Source organism: Ostrea edulis, chromosome 2 (genome assembly GCF_947568905.1).
Source record: "Ostrea edulis chromosome 2, xbOstEdul1.1, whole genome shotgun sequence".
NCBI classification, from domain to species: Eukaryota; Metazoa; Mollusca; class Bivalvia; order Ostreida; family Ostreidae; genus Ostrea; species Ostrea edulis.
In genome coordinates, this window is record NC_079165.1 from 15,976,324 (window position 1) to 16,002,368 (window position 26,045).

The window sequence follows — 26,045 nt, forward strand, 5'->3', positions numbered from 1 at the left end:
TATTGTAATTTTTTTTTCATTTGTATTGTCTTGCGACAGGTGTTAGTATGTTGACGATTCCTTGCTGCTACAGCACTGTGCGCTAAGCATAAGTCTTTTTGTTGTACGCTGACGTCGCGATATGAGTGAAAAATTCGCGAAAGGACGTTGGCTAATACTCCGTAATAAAGGAAAATAAAACATCCCTCGGATACAATACAAATGAAATATTTTACAATGCAATTGGAAGGCGAAGATAAAGAACAGTGATCAAACTCATAACTCCTATAAGCAATACAAAACAGATAGCTGGGCAAACACGGACCCCTGGAGTGGCCTGGACACACCAGAGGTGGGACCAGGTGCCTAGGAGGAGTAAGCATCCCCTGTCGACTGGTCACACCCAACTTATAGAATACAAATGAACAAATATAGCTCTATAATACAAATGGTTGGTTGATTGTACGTTGTATAACGTCTCGACCAAGAATTACTCACTCATATGGAGACCTCCCCATTGCCGGTGAAGGGCTGAAAATGTAGGCCTATGCTTGGCTCTCACGGCGTTTGAGCATGGAGGAATCTCTATTGTGCCACACCTGTTGTGACAAAGGGCCTAGTTTTTGCGGTCCCATCTGAAAGATCGCCCCATTTAGTCGCCTCTTACGACAAGCAAGGGGTACTAAAGACCTATTCTAAACCGGATTCCCACGGGAATAATACAAATGGAAAATATAGAATACAAATGTAAAATTATACAAATGAAAAATATGAAATGCAAAATGAAAACTTTATACAATACAAATGAAATTTATACAAAATGAATGAAAAAACATATAACGCAAATAGAAAATTTAGAATATAAATGGAAAAGATCAAATATTGCAATCTTTCACATGCCATGTATAAAATGTTTGAAAATAGATAAATGATTTTGAATCCAGTAACGCAATTCAATTTGTATCTTTCTTCACAAAAAATTAAAAGAAGGGCAAACACCGACCCCAGTACATATCAAAAGTCGAATCAGGTGACAAGGAGGTTATTGACCGGTCACACCCGCCCTGAGCCCTATATATTGATCAGGTAAACGGGGTAATCCGTTCTCAAAATTAGCATGCAACGAATTGTCTAACAATTAATAGTCTGCCATAAATGTTTTTTTATAAAATGATCGCATGCGGTTCATGTTTAAACGTATACAATGCGGTTCTGTAATTCATCCATAATTACTTACATTCAAGTCGCGAAACATGGAACTTTAAAATTGCATAGTCGAAAGATCATAAGGAATAAGAAATTTTTATATATTCAAAATTATCTACATTCCTAGAGAATTACTGTATAATTCCTGAAAAAATATTGATATAATCTGGAATCTTGATGTTTCTAAAAACATTAAGATTGTAAAAATGCTTTCAACGAATTACAACATACAAAAATGTAAAACATATTTCTTTTAAAACTACTAGATGGCGATATTGCAATTGAACTTAAGTTTGTAATTTCAAACGTTTATCAATATTTGACATGTTGCATTTGCTGTTGAAACTAGTGTATATATAATCAGCATGATTCACTCAAAATATAAGTTTAGAATCACTTTGATATGTTTCATGATTTAACATATGGATTAAAAACAATAGGACGTGGGTTTAGCCGATTAACATCTTCTCTTTCAATACACTGCTGTCCACATGAGGATATCTGCTGCTTTGTGCCGTTTAACCAGTACAGACACCCCTAACCCCCCAACCCCCAGTTTCTTGCTCGTGTACTGCATTTCATCCAGTTTGATTTTTTTTAAAGTTTATTATTCTTTGATTTTCCACCACAAAATTGACAATGTAACAGATTTACGCCTTTCTAAAGCGCCTTGTCATTTGTCATCTGTATAATGTGTTTAACATTAAGATACCCATTGCCAAATAAAAGAAAAAGACCCAATATCGACCGTTGGGGTACACCAATTGTCTTGATATTTGATTTTGATGATGCACCCTTACATCTAACGCACTGTTCTCTGTACGATCGTTAGGAAAACACATTGTTTACATAGACCAAAAATAAAGATTAATGGCTCACACACCTATCCGTTTTTATTTACAGACAAAGCAAAAGACATAATATTTCTTCTTGACTCTTCTGAAAGTATCGGCCAAAATGTCTTCGATAACCAGATTATTCCATTCGTGGAGTATTTCATTTTCCAACCTTCACTGGAGCTGGGGAGGCATCGTACGAAGATTGGGGTGGTGGGTTTTGCTAATGGACAACATATAGACATATCCCTAAACGGTTCCCGCACGAAGAACGAATTAGTCTCCAATCTCAAGGTAGAGCTTTTAATATTTTATCATGAACAATTGAAATGACACATTTACCATGCTAGGTTATACCGACACATACGAGTTAGATAAAGCAGTTCTCACTTTCCAAAACAGTTTTCTCATTCATCTTTTTATGTATATTAGCATTAATTTGTATTTCAAGTTTTAGTTCGAAATATGTAGTTTTTCTCATTGTGTTCTCAATATGGTAAAAGTGGATCTTCACGATTGACTAGGAAACATATGAATTGTATACGTCCATTTCATATTGCTTATAGGAGTTATGAGATGGATCACTGTTCGTTATTTTCACCTTTCACTTTCTTAACACAATTCAAAATTATTCGTATGTTCATGTAAAAGACCAAGTATAAATGATGTCACTTTTGGTTCACTTTTGCCTTACGTCAACATACAATTAGGTCCACATCACATTCGCACAAAACTTTGCTCTGTTTCATTGAGAGTTTTACATACGTTATTTGAAGAAGCCATAGCTAGTCCATAATTGGATTTTTCAACAACTGAATATGAACTGAACTCTATGATTATGGATGTTGCCAATCACAGGTTCTTTAAACCACCACAGGTCATGGATGATATTCCTTCTGAATTATGCCACCAGTTCCTTAAGCTCAAAATTACCAACAAGGGAATAGATGCCATCAACATAAGCAACATTCTGCGTCATAAAAGAGTTCAGTCTAGTATTCCAACTTATTTAAAGTTCAAGTTTACACCCTGTATTTCCTACAGATATACTTCTACTATTGCATCCAAACTTTTTAATTATAACACAAAATTTGCAGTGCCTAGATATAAACAATCTTATACTTAATCTACACGTCTTCTTGTGCTTCGTCTTCTTTGAACTATAGTCCAGTTGGCCGTATCATTACTGGTGATGTTGATATAGTTGAAAATTAGGACCTCAAATCACTTATTCTAAAACTTCCATATACAGAAAACCTCATTCCTTCATTTGGCGACAAAATTAATCTCTATTATGAATTCTGTTGAAGATTATGATAGACGATGGGCTAATTATGAAAAAGAATTTGATACATTGTCAGAGTGAATTAAAAGTATAAGAGGAATATCAAAAGACCCGCATTAAACACAACAAAACAAACGTACGTACCATCTATCTTTCTGTGTTTCGTAAACCAGAAGTGATAAAAGAATTAGATGGGTTACATGAGGAATATGTTTTGGTTCCAGTTGACAAAGCTTGTAACAACAATGTCTTTGTTTGTAAGACTCATTATTACAACTGTATTTTAAACGAATTTGACATTAACTCCAATTTTGGTAATCGTATTTATACTCCAATTGCCCTTTCAAAAGACGAAATTCTACAAAACCATGCTTCAGGTTTAGACACATTTCATATCCCAGTCAATGGGTTGGATGAATATGAGTTAACGTACATATACTGGATTCCTAAACCTCATAAAAACCCTTAAAAACAAAGATACATTGTTGGATCCAGTGAGTGTTCTACCAAGCCTTTAGCATTGCTCCTCACGAAAATATTAACAGCTGCGAAGCAGACAATTCAAAACGTAATGTGCCAATGCATAATGGAAAAAAGTGGTGTAAATCAAAAGTGCATTCCAAAACAAATTAAAGAACTTTTAATAGAATTGAAATTGCACAGTTTTTCTCAAATCAACAACATCAAAACATATGACTTTTCAAAACTTTACACGATCATTCCTCATGACAAATTAAAGACTAGACTTTTTAACATAATTATTTTGACTTCATAGACAGTTACTTTTTCAACAACAATGCAAAACGGAAACATTCATCTAGGGATCAGTCATCCAAAAAATCAATTTGTTAAACACCACTCTAATTCCATGCGCAAGTACTCTGAAGTTGAATTCAAAATTATTCTGTAGTTCATCATTGACAATATCTTCGTAGTCTTGGTGATCAGATCTTTCAACAGTCTATTGGAATTCCGGTGGGCACGCATTCTGAGCTTTTGTTAGCTGACATGTCTTTATATTCCTATGAAGCAGAATGTATTCAAATGTCGATTCAATATACCCCTGTGAACTCGAAATCGAAGACATCTCAGATTCGTTTACTTCTCCATATTTATATATTTTTTTGAAAATAGATATTAACGGCAAACTACACTGTAACAACTCAACTTTATGATAAATGGGATGATTTCAGCTTCTCCATTGTCATCTTCTCATATTCATATTGCAATATTCCATTATGACCTACATATGGTGTTTCTATCTCTCAACTGATTAGATACACAAGAACTTGCTCTGCGTATGATCATTGTTAAATCGAGTCTGGCTAAAGACAAACAAGTTGATTGTGCGGGGGTTTCAACAGTCCAGTTTTTCATTGGCTCAAGTGCTGTCTGGCGTGTTTCATATTGACTTCAGATAACTCCGTTTACCTGATCAAGATATGGGGCTCACGGCGGGTGCGACTGGTCAACAGGGGATCCTTACTTCTCCTAGGCACCTGATCTCACCTGTGGTATATCCAGGGTTCGTTTTTGCCCAACTCCCTATTTTGTATTGCTTATATGAGTTTGATCACTGTGCGATATCTTCACCTTTCATGTAAGAACCTTCCATGTAATAACAGTGACAAATCTCGTCATTCTAGTAAATACTACAAAATTACGAGAAAGGCAAACACGGACCCCGAGATATATCAGGGACGAGTCAGCATCGGGAGGAATGGGGATCCCTGTTGACCGGTCACATCCGCTGTAAGCATTATATCGTGATGAGATAAACGTAGCTGCAATAATGTAGCCCTATCCGATTTTTTTATTGTGAAGTTTTCGGGATAGGGCTACAATTCCATAGGTTCTCCGTAATGGTGCAAAATAGTTTTATGAATAACCGATAATAAGCTCCTTGTATTAGTCCAAGAAGATGTTTACACCAAAAAGAATACCAAGTTTGTGCTTGGGTATGTCTAATAAATGTATTTTTCATTAAACATTATGTACAGCATGCAAAATTATTCGTCTACTCCGCCATGCTTATTATCGCGAGATCTTGTAGGTGGATCTACTGGAAAACCTAAACATTGGAAATCTGCACGAAAATGTAATTACTCGAGCCACCCCGACAAAGAAAGGAAAATCATATGGTTGCAGAACAAATTTACACTCTGCTGTTTGTTTTTTAACTTGATATCAAATCTAAACCTTTTTAATACTGACGAAATAGCTTTTTCCTCCGTACTTGTCCATCGATGTATATACTACCTTATATGGCATATGCAAATAACGTGACAATCGAAACTTCAGTATATCAAACATGGCGCACAAACTGGAATAAGGTTGTGGCCTTCAATTCGATATTTAGATATATCGACGACATTTTGTCTATTAACAATTATAACTTTCATTAATATTCATATGTCCATTCGATACATTCCTGTGAGCTCGAGATAAAAGACACGACTTAGTTGTCCACTTCTGCTTCATACTTAGATATTTTATTGAAAGTAGACATTAACGGCAAACTGACAACTCAACTGTATGACAAACGGGATGATTTCAGCTTCTCCATCGTAAACTTCCCATATTTATGTAGCAATATTCCATTATCACCTGCACGTGGTGTTTATATATCTCAACTGAATCGATACGCAAGAGCTTGTTCTGCGTATGGTCAGTTTTTAAATCGAGGCAAATTACTGACAAACAAGTTGATGACACAAGGGGTTCAACCGTCTTGATTGAACTCAGCATTTCGCAAATTCTATGGTCTTTATAACGATTTAGTTCGTCAATACAACCTATCACTGAGTCAAATGCTGTCTGACATGTTTCATACCAATTGTTAGGCCGTTCTTGGCACACTGATTTTGACTACGGATAACTCCGTTTACCTGATCAGGATATAGGGCTCACGGCGGGTGTGACCGCTCGACAAGGGATGCTTACTCCTAGGCACCTGATCCCATATCTGGTGTGTCCAGGGGTTGTGTTTGCCCGACGATCTACTTTGTATTGCTTGTAGGAGTTATGAGATTGATCAAAGTTCGTTATTTTCACCTTTCATATATCGAAATGGTTGAAAACGGTAGAATAGTGCCTCACAAATCCTACGTTCTAGGTTGTAAACTTGTATATTGACTAAGAAACATAGGATATCATTTTATTTACGTAAAGAAAGTCAGAAAACGAAAAAACGAAAAAAATCGGAGAAGGCTACATTATTGCAACTAAGATAAACATAGTAATCCGTAGTCAAAATCACTATGTAAAGAAATTGTGCAATACTACAGAAGGGGAAATTGAACTTTTGAAGAGAACATCCAAAACTATTGAAGCCCTTGTAACATCCACTCATTTGTCAGTACGCTGATTCGATTTGAAATTGATAATACACAGGACATGCTCTCGCGTGTTGTGTATGGAAGCATTTGAAAGGCATAAACACCATATGCAGGTGATAATGGAAAATTGCTACAGAAATATTGGAAGTCAACGATGGAAAAGCTAATATAATCCTTTCGTCATTAATTTGTGATGTTAGTTTAATGTTGTTAAATAAAATAGTGAAATATGCAGCAGGTATGGAGGACGCTGTGGTTTTATTTCGAGCTCACAGCGATATGTGGAATCGACAAACACTGTAGGAATGAAAATGATTATTGTTAATAGATAAAACGATTTTGATACATATTTCTATCGAGTTGTATTTAAATGTACTTGTGTTGGTATGTAATAAACCTTTGAGTGTTAGTCGATGTCCTATATCTATCTCTCTCAACCAATGATACAGACACTAATGTTTTCAGATCTTTAACCTATTTTAGGCGTATTTTACCTTCCATGGTGGAGCGACTGACACACACAATGCCTTGACTCATATTCAGAATGAACTTTTTACGACAGCGAACGGCGATCGTGCGGCAGCGGAAAATGTACTGATCATCATGACGGATGGTGGTTCCTCGATGCCATCAGTAACATTGGCAACCATTCACAAGTTAGTGAATATTGTCTAGCAGTTCCAAACAGTTGTTTTCCTGTTAATGTCATTTGACCTATGTTTTACATACGTTTGATTGATTAATTGAATATTGAAAACGTCCCTCCCAAGAATATTTCACTCAAATGGAGGCCTCACCATTGCCGATGAAGGGCTGCAAAATGTAGGTCTATGCTCTACGCTTATGGCCTTTGAGCGGGGAGGGATCTAATCGTACCACACCTGCTTTGACACGGGACCTCGGATTTTGTCGTCTCATTCGAAGGACCACTCATATTTAGTATCCAGGGAATACAAACATATGTTTGACAATTAACAAATCATCACAATATGCAAATCATGATGACGAACAGCGATCAATCTCCTAACTCTGATAAGGAATACAAAATTGAGACAATTTGTACAAAAGTTTTAAAAGTTCTACGTGGTCCTTATTTTGGGATGACATAATATTTCCATAGAAATGAAAACTAAATGGAAAAGGGGAAAATTCTAATTAGCTCTAAAACTAAACTACAAAAGCTGAGATCAACCAGAACATCTTGATTTTGAAATTATTGTGTACAATATACGGCAATAAATAAAACCGTCTGTTCTAAACGAGCAACTACTGTAACAATTGGTATGAAACATATCAGACGGAATTCAATCTGATGGCATGCTGTATTGGCAAAGTAGGTCAATAAAACGACCAACAATTTTGTGAAATGCTGACTCGAGAGTTGAAACCCCGAAAACATCAACTTATTCCGCGGTAGCTTGCTTCGATTTAAAAATGATCTAACGCAGACGATATATATTTTGTCAATATTAGTGGTCAAAGCATCGATTAGCAAATGTAATTCACAGTGTAATTTACACGACGGTATATACATTGTGTATCATTCTCAAAATCAAACAAAGCTATGTGCATGATTATATTCGAAAGCTTCAAATGTTGCATGCATGTCGTTTATAGCTATGAATTGATGGCAACAGTATTAATATTCATTATGTCGCTACTAATTCTTTAGCAATAGAATGTTAGTAAGTCCTAGAGTATTTTAGCGTGTAATAACTGTAATTTTTCATGAAAAAATAGAATCGAATAATTCCGAATATGAGATACCGTAATTGCACACGATCGGATCAGGTTTTGTTTGGTACGTCCTGGTAACCAAATCTGATATTTAACCAATTAAGTATCAATGAATTATTGTACCATTTCGACCCTGGTTTACTTTTAAGGAGATCAGTAAATAATATTATTCATAATTTGACTAATTACAAGCATTGATCAATGCATTGGATGAACATTAAAAACGCACGTAACTGCGAAATTACACCTATTCATATCAATATCAGTGCCGGTACTGACAAGTGCTTCAGTTTCAAACTTGACGAGAAAACGAATAAATCATGAAATAAAAACTGAAATATAGTTCAATAGTTCTATGTATGATCAGTTTTTCAATTGCGATAATGGTAGAGGGGTTTCAACAGTCTCGTTCAAAGTCAGTATTTCGTAAATTCTATGATCCTTATAACAATCTAGTTTGCCAATACAACATAGCATTGGGTTAAGTGCTAGCTGATGTTTTCCTGCCTATTGTTAGGTCCTTCTTGGTACACTGGGTTTGACTACGGATAACTCCGTTTACTTGATCAAGATGTAGGGTTAACGGCGGGTGTTACCGGTCGACAGGGAATGCTTACTTTTCCTAGGCAATTGATCCCACCTTTGGAGTGTTCAGGGGTCCGTGTTTGCCCATCTCTATTTTGCATTGCTTATAGGAGTTATGACATTGATCGTTATCTTCACTTTTTATCTAAATATATCATAAAAAAGAGTTATTGAAATAATATTGGTGAATATTGTTACAATTTATTTGTTGGTTTGAAAAATTTGCTTTCAAGTTCGTACAATTAGCAAACCCTGTTCGTCCAATATTTCCAATATAAGTTCAATAACACTATGGTATACAGATACTCTTCATTTTACGATTTATTTACACTTTATGTAAACAATTATTTACATTATATGAAGCATGCAAATTTCGGAAGAAAAAATATTAGATTGGCGATGATTACGTGGTCAATATTCAAACATCTTTTTATCAATTTAACAGCTTGAAAACCCAGGGAGTGTCGATTTACGTGGTACCAGTCGGGAACTGCAAGCTTTACTGGAACGAAATAAACAACATGGCAACTAATGCACACCACGTGATTAGTGACCTGAATTCTATCGAAATTCACTACGCAGCACACCTTCTTTGGAGACGTATTTGTACAGGTGAAACACAGATTAAAAGAAACCTCTCTGACCACAAATCTCTTCCTGACGAATTTGAACAAGTGGAGATATAAGGAACACTGATCAATCTCATAAATCCTATTAAAAAATATATAGTTAAGAGAAGGGAAAACATGGGGCACCTGGCATACTAGGAGTCAGGTGCTTAGGAGAAGGTATCCCCTGTTAATCGGTCACACCCACCATGAATTGTTGATGAGGTAAACAGGGTAATTCGTAGCCTGCCTTAATCTAAAAACATCATATGCAGTACATGCTTCTCTCACGTGTGGAATCAGTTACATAGGGTAGATATGGCCGGTCGACAGGGGATGTTTAATCCTCCTATGTACCTGATTTAACCTCTGGTATATACAAGGGTCCGTGTTTATCCTACCCCCTATTTTGTATGAAATATATCACTGTTCGTTTTCTTCACTTTTCATCTTTTACTATCTGAAATGGGTAAATTCCACTTTCTAGACTGAAGTATATAATCATCTATATACATTTTGTTTGTAGTGTTCGCCCAACTATCTATTTTGTATTGCTTATGGATTTGTGAGATTGATCACTGCTCGTTATTTTCACCTTTCATTTGTGTGATAATATTTTACAAACTTTTCATTTTGATTTCTCTCCAGATTTTATGTATATGGATTTTGATGGCTATTACACTCTCCATGATTAAGTTATCAATGACAACTTCGTTTTTTTTATTGTTGAAGCGGCACCAGTAGCACCTATGTTTGTTCCAGTCACTACTGAGAGATGGACACAGGCACCAGTGGTCCCTGTCTTTCATACCTTACTGCCACCTAGCCACACACCCCAGTCAAGAACTACTAGTCCTAAACACGTCTTCGCCATTGCCAATATCAATCAACCATCACACCGTAAATATCTTTAAAGATTTTCAAAATATTTTCAAAATCTACTTATGAAAATTATTATTTGCTGTGGGCATTTTATTGGCGTTTACTTTCCCCCATAGTTTTGGTACGTATATGACTGATTATTAATTCTCCTTGGAGAAAAGAAACTGAACTATTCTTCCAGAAACACCAAAATTTTACTACGAACTATAATGCTATGGTGTGCTGTGTAATTTTTACGTTAGCAATTACATTTCTGATCACCTGCGACACCATTTACTTACTTACTCCTAAACAATAGTTGCATGGGCAAATAATTTCGATTTTCATTATATCCTCAATTTCAAAGGGAAAACGTGAGTAGTTTTTTTTCGCATACAAATTTGAACATGCAAAGTGTCTTTGTGAAATATTTAGCATTTTCATCCTCAGAGACCATTTTTGAATACCCCACAAAAGTAATGCTCTGATACAGAAAACTTGATTCTGTTGTACAATATGAAACATAATAAATGTGGGTCAGCATACCATGTTTGAAGTCAACATGTCGCAAACGCTATGGTCGTTACATGTATAATGATCCAACCTGTCATCAGGTACAATGCGGTCTGACGTGTTTCATACCGATTACAAGATCATTCTTTACACGCTGATTTTGACTACAGGTTAATCTGTTATTGATCAAGATATAGGGCTCAACGTGGGTTTGACCGGTTGGTTAACAGGGGATGTTTGGTCCTCCTAGGCAAGTGATGGTATACCCAGGGGTCCATGTTTGTCCTTCTCTTAACTTTGTATTTTTTATAGCAATTATGATATTGGTGACTGTTCGCTATCATCACCTTTTCATTCTAGATCTTTTGTTAAAAATATTTATGCATCCGGCATTTAAAAGCATGTGTACTATCTGATAAAGTAATTCAAATGTTCTTTGAAACACAATTTTGAATAGATTTCTCGGCCCTCAATGAAAAATGTCATATTTGCATTGGTGACATCATTTCGCGGAGCGCAGCAAGTTTTTTTTTTTACTTAGATATTGATTAGGGGTCAAAGGACACCAAACTATCTAGCAAATATTCATTATGGTGAATATATATTACAGTACTCTAAGGTTCCAGGTTTATCGACCCGTGGCATATTCATCGCTTGGAAAAATTTTATGACGTCAAAGTCCATATTTCTGGTATTCTTCTATCATGTTGAACTCGTTGGCTACCTGAAGTGCTTTATGTAACATTAATTTGTTTGTTGTAGAATGTTAATCTCTATTTTCCGTACCTCTTTATCTATAGCGCTTGCAGTACCCTGTTTTGATGAAGACCCGGATTGTGCTTCATATCCATCAGTCGTTTGTACAACAAATAAAGAATGGGCCAGAGGAAGTTGTAGGAAAACATGCCTCCTTTGTGAAGGCAAGTTTTGACTATGAGACAATTTTAATATGCAATTGATTTCAAACGAATTGGAATATGAGATTATTATTTGAGTAAAGAGAGTACATGTATGTATAATTATCGGTTTTCTATTCTTTGTCAGTCTATCCAAAAACAACTAGGAATCGTAAGTAGTTTTTATTTTCTAGACTCGGCTACTGTACATTTAAAGAATGAGTGCCATTTGAAATAGCATAGATTTCTTGAAAATAACGAAATTCTCCACGAAACTTAAATTCCTGTACCACTTGCTTGCTTTGTAAATTGTAAGAATAATATAGTTCATATGATATATTTTGTAGCTTTTGGATTTGTCACACTTACTACAAAACAAGGTACATATGAATTTCTTCTTACCAAGGAAAAATACGGGTTTCTTTAAAAATGATTATCGTGTATAAGTTGTTTGAAGAAAATGAATCATGCAATTCAGTGTATTTGAAAAAGCAAACAAACAAAAGCATGTAGGGTCATGACTGTAAGTATTACATTCAATAAACTGTATTAAGTGAGATATCATATTAACTCACCTCATCCATAAGGGAAGTTAATCTCCTTAGAATATCATTATAAGCAATTAATGGTATAAATGGAAGTCAATTGCTGTACCATTTGCCTGCTATATTACTTATAAAAATAATACAGTTCATACAATACCTTTTGTAGCATTTGGATTTGTGACACTTACTACAAAACAAGGTGTGTATACTTCTTCAATTCTTCTTATCAAGGAAATATTGGAAGGATGTCTTGAAAATGCTTATCGCATGTCAATTATATTTCCCTTTTGAGGGAATTGAGTAATGCAATTTAGCGTATTTGAAAAGGCAAGCAAAGAAAAAACAACAAACGAAAGCATGTAGGGTCTTAATTACATGCATAAGTATTAAAACTCTAATGAGGAAAAAAACCAGATTAATAACATTTCACAAGAGAAGACATTCTCCTAGAAATATCATTATTAGTATTTATAGTTATGAGTGTCTCTATGATGAATATCTTATTTATGATTATAAAATGCAATTTATTTCAGAAACTATCACACCCAAACCTACAACAACAACACCTAAACCTACGACAACGACACCTAAACCTACGACAACGACACCTAAACCTACGACAACGACACCTAGGCCTACTACAACAACACCCAAACCTACGACAACGACACCTAAGCCTACTACAACAACACCTAAACCTACGACAACGACACCAAAACCTACTACAACAACACCTAAACCTACTACAACGACACCAAAACCTACGACAACGACACCTAAACCTACGACAACGACACCTAAACCTACGACAACGACACCAAAACCTACTACAACAACACCTAAACCTACGACAACGACACCTAAACCTACTACAACGACACCTAAACCTACAACTTCAACATTTAAACCAGTTTCTCAGACAGGTATAACAGATAATTGAAACAATATTCAACCAGTTTTCTCTGTTTTTGATTTTGTATTATGAGACTGTCCTACAAAGTTCGAGAGCACTATAGTCTGTTTTAGCCTTTTAATCTGAAATTGAACGTAATTCTAAATTCATAATGGTTAGTTTCTTATTGAACAGATATCTCTGCTTACTCGAACAGTTTATTACTCGACAGCGCATACCTTCTTTGTTTATTTCTGAAATCACAAACTTCTCCACTTCAATCTGACTTCGCACTATGATGTAAATGGTCCAAAAATTATAATGTAGTAAAAATTCTTATAATGAATCCATGCTTCGGAGCAACACAAAATGTATTAACGACGCAAAACGTTGTAAACTGAAGCATGACAGTTTGCGTCGAGTTCAGTATAACTGTAAAACACAATATTTTGAAATTATGTTGCTCTTCAGCAAAACATCTCTTGTTAATTAGTTTTGCTTTAGCCATGGGGCGTTTAATTCTTCGCAAAAGGAGTTCACCCAATTGTAACAAAACTAATGCAAATCATAATTTAATTTTACATAATCAGATATCTGAACTACCATTCAAGAAACACTGTAGATATCGAGCAGTGGTTATTCTCCTAAGTCCCACAATGCATAAAGAATACAAAATTAGAATACTGCAAACACGAACCTCTGGACATACCAGAAGTGGGATCAGGTGCCTAGGAGGAGTACGCATCTCCTGTTGACCAGTCACACCCGCCGTGATCCCTATATCTCGATCACATAAACGGACTAATTCTTTGTCACAATCAGTGTGTAAAGAACGGTCCCAATCGGTACGAAGCATGTCAGACAGCATTTTACCCATGGACAGGTTGTGTTTGGTAAATTAGATCGTTATAACGACAATACAATGTCCGAAATGCTTACCTTAAACGAGAACGGTGAAACCCCTCTAACATCAAATTATATGTTAGTTGCCAGTCTCGATTTAAGATTTGATAATACACAGAACAAGCTCTTCCATTGCATATCGAAGAAAATGGGAAAGTTGTCATTTAACGGGCACAATACAAACTATCGGTCTGATTTGATTTGTACCATTCTTCGCTGTTCGGCCGCTCTTTACATTCTGCTTTTGATGACGGATTACTCCGATTCGTTAAATTGATCAAGATAGAGGGCTCACGGCGAGTGTGATCGGTCAACAGGGGATGTTTACTCCTCTTAGACACCGGATCTTACCCCTGGTGTGTCCAGGGGTCTATTTGATTTATACGATATTTCGTCCACTAATAAGCTAATAGGATAGGGTAGCAGGCATAGCCTATTTCAGCCCTCTCCCTGTCCAGCTATTAATTGTATCAGAACATAAAGACTCAAGATATTTTTCAGAATTTACGACACAAACATATCAAATTTAGATACAATTTGAACAAAAAATGTTGTATTTAATTACACATTAAGCATAATGTGAATGTCGGGTGTTATTCATATTTTTGAAATAAATTTATAATTTTGTATTTTTCTGTATATCAACAAATGTATATATATGCGTATAACTAGAATTAAAGTTTGATATGTATGCAAATAGCTTTTATGTTATTTATATTATGGTGTTAATTTAAAACTTGTATGACCACCCCTCGTTTGATATTGGAATCATTACATTTCAGGTTCTTTGACAAATCCTACAGGAGGATCTGCCACCATAGTTGGTAAGTTTACACAGAGCAGTGATGTAATGTGTTGCTCAAAATATTTCAACTTGTTTTCACCTAAAGGCTAAAGCATATGCCAAATGTAGATAACAATTCGAAAGATAGCTGTTGAGTCAAATAAGAAAGCTTAAGAAAATATGATACAGATTTATTTCATAGAGCACACTATAAAATTTATTCCATTGAGCATAAATAAATAGTCCATACTAGATCCATTCTGTGGCGTACACCCACCGTCAATGTTTCACATATCAGTTGCTTTCCCATATATGGTGCAATATTCCACTATGTATACATAGGCAGTGTCTGCTGTAAAATCCTTTTGTGAATTTTCATAATAAAATATTGTTTAAATTAATATTCCAATATCACAGACATATGGTGTTTATGTCTCGCAACTGATTCTATTAGCGTGAGCACGCTCTGTATATGATATATTCTTAAATCGAGGCAAACAACTAACAAATCAGTTGATGTTACAAGGGATTTCAACAGTCTTGTTTGAAGTCAGCATTTCGTAATTGCTATGGTCGGTATAATGATCGTATTTGAGAATACAGCCTAAAGTTCCGCTTTAACTACGGATTACTCTGTTTGCCTCAAGAAAAAGGGCTTAAGGTGGATGTGACCGGTCAATAGAGCATGCTTAATTTTCCTAGTCACCTGATTTAACCTCTGGTGTGACCAGGGTCCGTGTTTATCCTAGTCTTTATTTTGTATTCTCTGTGGATTTTATGAGATTGATCACTGCTCGTAATCTTCACTTTTTCATTTGTATTGTAACAAGATATAACGGCTGATCAAGACCCATTCTATTACACTCACTGTCAATGTTTATCCTGACTATATTGTTTCTTACCGATCAGGACCCGTTCTGTAAAAGGAAGCCACTGTCAGTGTTTGACATGTCTGTTTTGTAGAACCCATTCTCCGTGTTTGACATGTCTGTTTTGTAGAACCCATTCTCCGTGTTTGACATGTCTGTTTTGTAGAACCCACTCTCTGTGTTTGACATGTCTGTTTTGTAGAACCCATTCTCCGTGTTTGACATGTTTGTTTTGTAGAACCCACTCTCTGTGTTTGACATGTCTGTTTTATAGAACCCACTCTCTGTGTTTGACATGTTTGTTTTGTAGAACCCACTATTAGTGTTTGACATGTTTGTTTTATAGAACCCACTGTCAGTGTTTGACATGTCTGTTTTGTAGAACCCACTGTCAGTGTTTGACATGTCTGTTTTGTAGAACCCACTGTCAGTGTTTGACATGTCTGTTTTGTAGAACCCATTCTCCGTGTTTGACATGTCTGTTTTGTAGAACCCATTCTCAGTGTTTGACATGTCTGTTTTGTAGAACCCACTGTCAGTGTTTGACATGTCTGTTTTGTAGAACCCATTCTCAGTGTTTGACAAGTCTGTTTTATAGAACCCACTGTCAGTGTTTGACATGTCTGTTTTGTAGAACCCACTGTCAGTGTATGGCATGTCTATTTTGTAGAACCCACTATTAGTGTTTGACTTCTTTGTTTTGTAGCGAGCTGTGATGATCAGGATCCATTCTGTGCAATGTACCCACTGTCAATTTGTCAACAAGACCATGCGTGGGCTTTTGGAAGCTGTAGGAAAACGTGTGGACTCTGCCAACGTAAGTACCTGTACCTCGCATATAAATATCTAACCCAGAAGTACCTCACATACAAATATCTCACATAGAAGTACCTCATCTAAAATATCTCACATAGAAGTACCTCATCTAAAATATCTCACACAGAAGTACCACATCTACAAATATCTCACACAGAAGTACCTCATCTACAAATATCTCACATAGTAATACCTCAGGTAAAAATATCTCACATACAAGTACCTCACATAGATATACCGCACTAAGAAATACCTCACATAGAAATATCTCACATAGAAGTACCTCATATACAAGTATATCGCATAGATGTACCGCACATAGAAATATCTCACCTAGAAATACCTCACATAGAAATATCTCACATAGAAGTACCTCATATACAAGTATCTCACATATATGTGCCGCACATAGAAAAATCTCACCTAGAAATACCTCACATAGAAATATCTCTCACAGAAGTACCTCATATAAAAATATATCTCATAGAAGTACCTCACATAGATATACCGCACTAAGAAACACCTCACGTAGAAATATCTCACATAGAAGTACCTCATATACAAGTATCTCACATAGATGTACCACACATAGAAATATCTCACCTAGAAATACCTCACAAAGAAATATCTCTCACAGAGGTACCTCATATAGAAATATCTCTCATAGATATACTTAACATAAAAATATCTCACATAGAAGTACCTCAAATACAATTATATCAAATAGATGTACTGCACATAGAAATATCTCACATAGAAGTCCCTCAAATAAGAATATCTCACATAGAAATACCTCACCTAGAAATAACTCACATAGATATATATCTCATATATATACCTCACATAGAAATATCTTATATAGAGATATCACACATAGAAGTACCTCCCATACAAATATGTCAAATAGAAGTACTTCATCTTTAAATATCTCACATAGAAGTATCTCACATGCAAATATCTCACATAGAAATACCTCACATAGAAATATCTCACATAGAAATACCTCATATAGAAATATCTCACATAGAAATATCTCACATAAAGATATCACACATAGAAATATCTCACATAGAAATATCACACATTGAAATACCTCACATAGAAGTACCACACATAGAAATATCTCATAGTGAAATATCTCACATAAAAATACCTCCCATACAAATATGTCAAATAGAAGTACTTCATCTTCAAATATCTCACATAGAAGTATCTCACATACAAATATCTCACACAAAAGTACCTCACATAAAAATATCTCACATAGAAATATCTCACATAGAAGTACATCACATACAAATATCTCACATAGAAGTACCACATATAGAAATATCTAAAATACAAATATCTCATAGTCAAATATCTCAAATATAAATACTTCCCAGACAAATATGTCAAATAGAAGTACCTTATCTACATATATCTCACATAGAAGTACGTCACATACAAATATCGCACACAAAAGTACCACACACAAAAATATCTCACATTGAAATACCTCACATAGAAATATCTCACATAGAAGTACCTCACATAGAAATATCTCACATAGAGATATCACACATACAAATATCTCACATAGAAATATCTCACATTGAAATACCTCACATAGAAATATCTCACATACAGATATCACACATAGAAATATCTCACATAGAAATATCTCACATAGAGATATCAAACATAGAAATATCTCACATAGAAGTACTGCACATAGTAATATCACACATACAAATATTTCACATAGAAGTAAGACGCATAGAAATACCCCAAATAGAAATATCTCACAAAGAACTATCTCGCATAGAAGCACCTCACATACAAATATCATACATAGAAGTACATTACATGGAAATATCACACACAGAAGTACCGCACATAAAAATACATAATATATATCTACTCGTATATATCTCATACATAAGTACCTCACATAGAAGTACCTCGCATAGAAATATCACACATAGAAATATCTCACATAGAAATATCTAATATATATACATGTATATACTCGTACATGTATATATCTCATATATAAGTACCTCACATAGAAGTACCTCACATAGAGATATCACACATAAAAATATCTCACATAGAAATATCACACATAGTAATATCACACATAGAAATATCACACATAGTAATATCACACATAGAAATATCTCACATAGAAATATCACACATAGAAATATCTCACATAGAAATATCACACATAGAAATATCACACATAGAAATATCTCACATTGAAATATCACACATAGAAATATCTCACATAGAAATATCACACATAGAAATATCACACATAGAAATATCTCACATTGAAATACCTCACATAGAAATATCACACATAGAAATATCACACATAGTAATATCAAACATAGTAATATCACACATAGAAATATCACACATAGAAATATTTCACATAGAAGTAAGGCGCATAGAAATACCTCAAATAGAAATATCTCACAAAGAACTATCTCGCATAGAAGCACCTCACATACAAATATCTTACATAGAAGTACCTCACATGGAAATATCACACACAGAAGTACCGCACATAAAAATACATAATATATATCTACTCGTATATATCTCATACATAAGTACCTCACATAGAAGAACCTTGCATAGAAATATCACACATAGAAATATCTCACATAGAAATATCTAATATATATACATGTATATACTCGTACATGTATATATCTCATATATAAGTAATTCACATAGAAGTACCTCACATAGAGATATCACACATAAAAATATCACACATAGAAATATCACACATAGTAATATCACACATAGTAATATCAAACATAGTAATATCAAACATAGTAATATCACACATAGAAATACCTCACATAGTAATATCACACATAGTAATATCTCACATAGTAATATCACACATAGTAATATCTCACATAGAAATATCTCACATTGAAATACCTCACATAGAAATATCACACATAGTAATATCACACATAGTAATATCAAACATAGTAATATCACACATAGAAATATCTCACATAGAAATATCACACATAGAAATATCTCACATAGAAATATCACACATAGAAATATCACACATAGAAATATCTCACATTGAAATACCTCACATAGTAATATCACACATAGAAATATCACACATAGAAATATCTCACATAGAAATATCTCACATAGTAATATCACACATAGAAATATCTCACATAGTAATATCACACATAGTAATATCTCACATAGTAATATCTCACATTGAAATACCTCACATAGAAATATCACACATAGTAATATCACACATAGTAATATCAAACATAGTAATATCACACATAGAAATATCTCACATAGAAATATCACACATAGAAATATCTCACATAGAAATATCACACATAGAAATATCTCACATAGAAATATCTCACATAGAAATCACATAGAAATATCACACATAGTAATATCACACATAGTAATATCTCACATAGAAATATCACACATAGTAATATCACACATAGAAATATTTCACATAGAAGTAAGGCGCATAGAAATACCTCAAATAGAAATATCTCGCAAAGAACTATCTCGCATAGAAGCACCTCACATACAAATATCTTACATAGAAGTACCTCACATGGAAATATCACACACAGAAGTACCGCACATAAAAATACATAATATATATCTACTCGTATATATCTCATACATAAGTACCTCGCATAGAAGAACCTTGCATAGAAATATCACACATAGAAATATCTCACATAGAAATATCTAATATATATACATGTATATACTCGTACATGTATATATCTCATATATAAGTAATTCACATAGAAGTACCTCACATAGAAGTACCTCACATAAAAATATCACACATAGAAATATCACACATAGTAATATCACACATAGTAATATCTCACATAGAAATATCTCACATAGTAATATCACACATAGTAATATCTCACATAGTAATATCTCACATAGAAATATCTCACATAGAAATATCTCACATAGTAATATCACACATAGAAATATCTCACATAGTAATATCTCACATAGAAATATCTCACATAGTAATATCTCACATAGAAATATCTCACATAGTAATATCACACATAGTAATATCTCACATAGTAATATCTCACATAGAAATATCTCACATAGAAATATCTCACATAGTAATATCACACATAGTAATATCTCACATAGAAATATCACACATAGTAATATCTCACATAGAAATATCTCACATAGAAATATCTCACATAGAGATATCTCACATAGAGATATCACACATAGAAATATCACACATAGAAATACCTCACATAGAAATATCACACATAGTAATATCTCGCACAGAAATATCTCACATAGAAATATCACACATAGAAATATCTCACATAAAAATATCTCGCATAGAAGTTCTTAACCCAGAAATTTAATTCTATACAATGTATTTGTACAAATGTAAAAAAAAAAAAAAAAAAAAAAAAAAAACCACGGATAACATAAATTTATATTAAAGTGGGAAAACCTTGCATCAGCAAATTCTTTTAAAAGTTTTAGAGAAAGTAGAGAGAGAGAAAGAGAGAGAGAGAGAGAGAGAGAGAGAGAGAGAGAGAGAGAGAGAGAGAGAGAGAGAGAGAGAGAGAGAGGGGGGGGAGAGTACTATTTAACATAGCTGACTGTGACGAAACGGTCATGGGTATGTGTATATCAGTTACATAACACTTCTCATCTGCTTCAATGCCCCAGACATTGATCTGCGCACGCTTTACCCGTGAAACAGCAAAGTAATTTCACGAAAACTGATTAGCCCTGTCAGTATCAATCACAGATTGGGGGTTTCATAAATTGTTTTTTCCGGAATTTAAGTCTATACAATCATGTATTTGTACAAATATAAAAAAAAAAAAACATGTATAACACAAATATTAGAGTATGAAAAGGAAAGCCTAGCATCAGCAAACTCTGTTTAAAATCCACCTATGACGTCATTCTTTTGTTCGAACACTCCATTATTTTTCAGGAATGGAGTGTTCGGAAAGTAGGTCAACCGTTATACAAGTAGATATAAATGCAAGCAACAAAAGAATGAAAAACGTAAGACCCGATTAAAATGCACAAAGTTTAGTAGCAAGGGGCCCAGCAAAGGTGGATTTTAAGTGGGTCAATGTACTCGTATCACTCCATTCCTTAAAAGCAATGGACCTCGGCCCCTTCGGGGCCTCGGTCCATTACTTTTAAGGAATGGAGCGATACTCGTACATTAACCCTTACATAATATTTGAGAGTGATAAAACGTGTAAAGCGAGGACAATTTTTAACCATGACAAAATTCTGCCCAGTTGCGTCTCCATAACGTGACCCACAGCATACGAAAGATGTAGGTACAAAATATTAGATTAGAGGGGGAAAGTGGTGTAAGGACATGTTCTCATTAATACTCTCTCTCTCAAAACTATTTTTTTTTTCACAATTCGAAAGAGAGTATTAGATAGGTGTCCCTAAAGCTATACCTAACACAGTACATTTTTGCCTTTACAATAACATGCGTGTATTGTCAGGGGCGTAGCCAGGGTACTTTTGATGTGGACGCCCGAGTAGGCAGGGGGTTTGGGGGCATTAAGGCGGCCCCAAATGGGTCCAGGGCAAAGCCCTGGTGGGGGCCCAGGAGGCGAAGCCCTCGGAAGCTGGTAAATTTAAGACGATTTCAATGTGTATATATTCGATGAATGAGAAAGGATCTGTCCAATATCGTTGTATGACGAACCCACTACAAACAATTTTAGACCTTTGAAGAGACAAACCAAACACATAAAATTCCAGAGAGGACAAATATAATTGTCATAAATATTGCCCTTCACTACCTTTTAATATTTCTAATCCCCCACTAGATCTCTCTTTCCCTTTTATTCTTCAAAAATGTTGTGGACGTTTGTGCGTACAAACGTACGCCTGGTTACTCGCCTGATTGTGAAGACGTCCTCACTTAACATGTTGAGAGAGAGTATACTATTTAACATTACTGACTGTAAGGGTGTGTGTATATCTGTTACATAACACTTCCTGTCTGCTTCACCGCCCCAGACCTCGATCGGCGCACGCTCTATCCGTGAAACTGCTAATACAACATTAGACTAGCCACACGAACACGGGTCCTACTAAACAGAGTATGCTAGAGTACGTTAGAGTACGCTGGTAAAATTTCATAATTTAATGCAATTCAATTGTTTATTTGTATATAATTTAAGTCTTATTGTATCCTTGTCTCTGATTGGTCAAATTCCAATTGAGGAACACAGGTTATTTTTGTATAACCAGGTTTGGTATGGGGACACACCCCCTTGACAACCATAATCCGTATTTATTTTTTTCCTCTCTCTAAATTTACATCGCAGCACTGTTTTCAGCCTTCTATGGAATAGAAAGTCAACGTGTATAATAAGATACTTCGGTTTGATACACATACTGTTTTCTCGTTGTCAATATTAACATCTACTTGTACGCTAGTCACTGTTGCAAAAATCATCTTTCTCTGTATGTTGATCGAATAATTCTAAAATAGATTAAAACAAAGATATTATATTCGAATTAAGATTTACCAAGTAAGAATTGTCCTGTTCATTTTCAAATACATTTCTCACTGGGGAAAGGGGGAGGGGGCGTTCATTGCTGATCCGCCTTTCAACAAAGCAAACAAAAAATTCATAGGTACGTCACATTTTACCACATGACTTCAGTCACATTGACATGTGGATCGCGATTTGTCACTTGCTTACATACATATTTTCTTGTGTTGCATTTACTATTAGTAACAACTTTGCATGCAAGGGTAAGTTTTCATGTAGTAGAAATTTTCACAGAGTTAAAAGCCGCAAAATATTGCATTTTCTGATATTTGAAGACTTACTTTGGGTAGATCTAGGCCTAAACAATGCAATTTCCTGTATTTTCGCAATCTGTCGGAGATGAGCGACTTTAAAGTCGATCTCTAAAGGGCAGCGAAATACGCATTGCATGCATAGTCTACACATATTTTCTGTCATAACAAACTTCCCCTTCGATACAATAATTTAATAAATAGGCTAGGCTCTGTTGAAATAAGACAAATTGACAACGAGTTAAGATGGCGACCTTCTATAGATACATGTAAACGCTTCGTAGTTGTTGCTAAGTGAATCATTGCGCGACTCCGTTGACTCGTATTTTTCCGAGTTTATGTACATTTTAGTTTATTTAGTTTTAGTTTATTTATTTAGGAATAGGCACATATATAATATAAATACAAGACAATATCACAGAGGAACACACAGTTAAAACAAAAGTTGTTGTTAAATACATAAGATAAAAAGGTAAATTTTAACAGCTATTTGACTTTAAGAGCACAGTGAGTAAATTAGTGTATATGCATATGCCAAGGATAACCCATGGAAGCCATATGGCTTATTTCCTTAGTATTGAAAATTGTTGGAATAAATAACAACTGTAATAACTATGTATGAACAAGATAATGTGGATCAATAATACAAGAAATCACTATCTGCCATTTTCTTTTTTATAATTCGCGAGTTATACGAGTATAACCTGGTTTGGGTCAGTTTAGGCTCTATAATCCGCGAAGCGGATTTTGATAAACGAAGGTTAGTATCTTTGTCTCCTGCGTTAAATTATAAGGAATGACTTTAAATCTGGGACAAGTTATACGAGTATAACCTGGTTTGGGTCAGTTTACGCTTTTTTATAATCCGCTTCGCTTCGCGGATTATAAAGCGTAAACTGACCCAAACCAGGCTATACTCGTAAACTCGCGGATTATAAAAAAGCGTAAACTGACCCAAACCAGGTTATACTCGTATAACTTGCCCCAGATTTAAAGTCATTCCTTAAGTATACCACTTAAATAAACATGATTATCAAAGGTATATTTTGACCAGAAAACATTCAATTTATTGAAGATTTATGGCATGACGATCCCGATTATTATTATTTTGTTTGGAGAAAGAATTGAGCAATGTGACATAATACATCAGTAATTAATTTTACGTATGATTGATAGTTATTTGGAATTCATGATCTTTGATTTCCTTGCCCCCCCCCCCCCCCCCCCTGCCTTTGGTTGTTTTGGTGTTTTTTTTGGGGGGGGGGGGGTGATTATGCCTTTTTAAATCTCAATTTATTTTACATTTTGTTTCTTTGTCCGATTCAAATCAATTGAATAATTGCTGACCTTTAAAAAACCCAAACACGTCCAGTGTTGATTTAAAACAACAGCGACAATCATCAAAGAACTCAATTTCATAGATGTAATCATTTCATTTTTATGTAAATCTAAATATCACTGAATGATTTATTTTCATGGAATTCATTGTTCAGTTGAATAAAAAAAAACTTAATACATGTACTTTAAAAATAAGATAAAAGCATAATTTTGGAAAATTAAATGTAATGCGCTGGTACTTTATGTAAATATGTACATAGTTAAATTTGATCGGGATCAAACGGTAAACTGTAATTCAAAATAATTCCTAAATTAATGAAAACAAACACAATATATTCCAGAGATATACTTATAAGGTTAAACTAAAGTAAGAAACCTACGAACAATATTCAAATTGCATTTTAAAAATCATGAAATTTTACCAGCGTACTCTAAATTGCTCTCACGTACTCTAGCATACTCTGTAGCAGGACCGCACGAACACCGCTTGGCATTCAATACAAATAAAGCGTCAATCTAATTAAAATGAAATATTTAATCGGATGAATATATCAAATTGTCAAATTTTAATTACATTTTTGGGGCTTTGAATATCTGAGAGAGAGAGAGAGAGAGAGAGAGAGAGAGAGAGAGAGAGAGAGAGAGAGAGATTACAAGGCATTGCATATTTTAAGGGAGGTAATATGATACCACAAAGTAGATAACAAGTAAAATGCACTTTTGGGGTATACGTCACCCCTGTCGTATAGGTGTGGCCTTACTATACAAAGTATGATGGATTTTGATTCAACATGCAATTAGATACTAATTTTGATGATGCTGACATTCATATGTACCGTAACAAGAGATGTTTGTAAAACACTGCACAAATGCCCCCCATGGTGCAAAATTGAAAAGGGTTATACACACACATCATTTAATTGATAGTAGTATCATCAATTCAAAATATTGAGCAGACAATATCTTCCTATGGCAAGAGTAAATTGACCATGTGACCTAAAAATCAATAGGGGTCATCTACTCCTTATGCTGTACCAGTGTACCAAGTTTGGTGTCAATCAAGCAAACAATTCTTATAGGAGACAATATATTACTATGTCCAGTTCAACAATTGACTTTTGACCTCAAAATCAATATAGGTCATCTTCTCCTGAAGATGTACCAGTGTACTAAGTTTGAT

At 34.7% G+C, this 26,045-nt stretch overlaps 1 protein-coding gene across 2 annotated transcripts in view; it reads left to right on the forward strand.

Annotated features, from left to right (window-relative positions):
- The window catches only part of LOC125681764 (mucin-2-like), a 31,326-nt gene that overhangs the window by 657 nt on the left and 4,624 nt on the right, over nt 1–26,045 (forward strand). The window contains exons 2-12 of one of the 2 annotated variants that reach the window (XM_056156218.1): nt 2,089–2,315; nt 7,128–7,300; nt 9,412–9,578; nt 10,307–10,474; nt 11,749–11,868; nt 11,993–12,016; nt 12,192–12,224; nt 12,556–12,588; nt 12,923–13,312; nt 14,967–15,008; nt 16,544–16,654. In XM_056156218.1, the coding sequence (XP_056012193.1) occupies nt 2,089–2,315; nt 7,128–7,300; nt 9,412–9,578; nt 10,307–10,474; nt 11,749–11,868; nt 11,993–12,016; nt 12,192–12,224; nt 12,556–12,588; nt 12,923–13,312; nt 14,967–15,008; nt 16,544–16,654 (1,488 nt within the window). The remainder of the gene's footprint in view (nt 1–2,088; nt 2,316–7,127; nt 7,301–9,411; nt 9,579–10,306; nt 10,475–11,748; nt 11,869–11,992; nt 12,017–12,191; nt 12,225–12,555; nt 12,589–12,922; nt 13,313–14,966; nt 15,009–16,543; nt 16,655–26,045) is intronic. The other variant, XM_048921981.2, reaches the window with a different exon arrangement.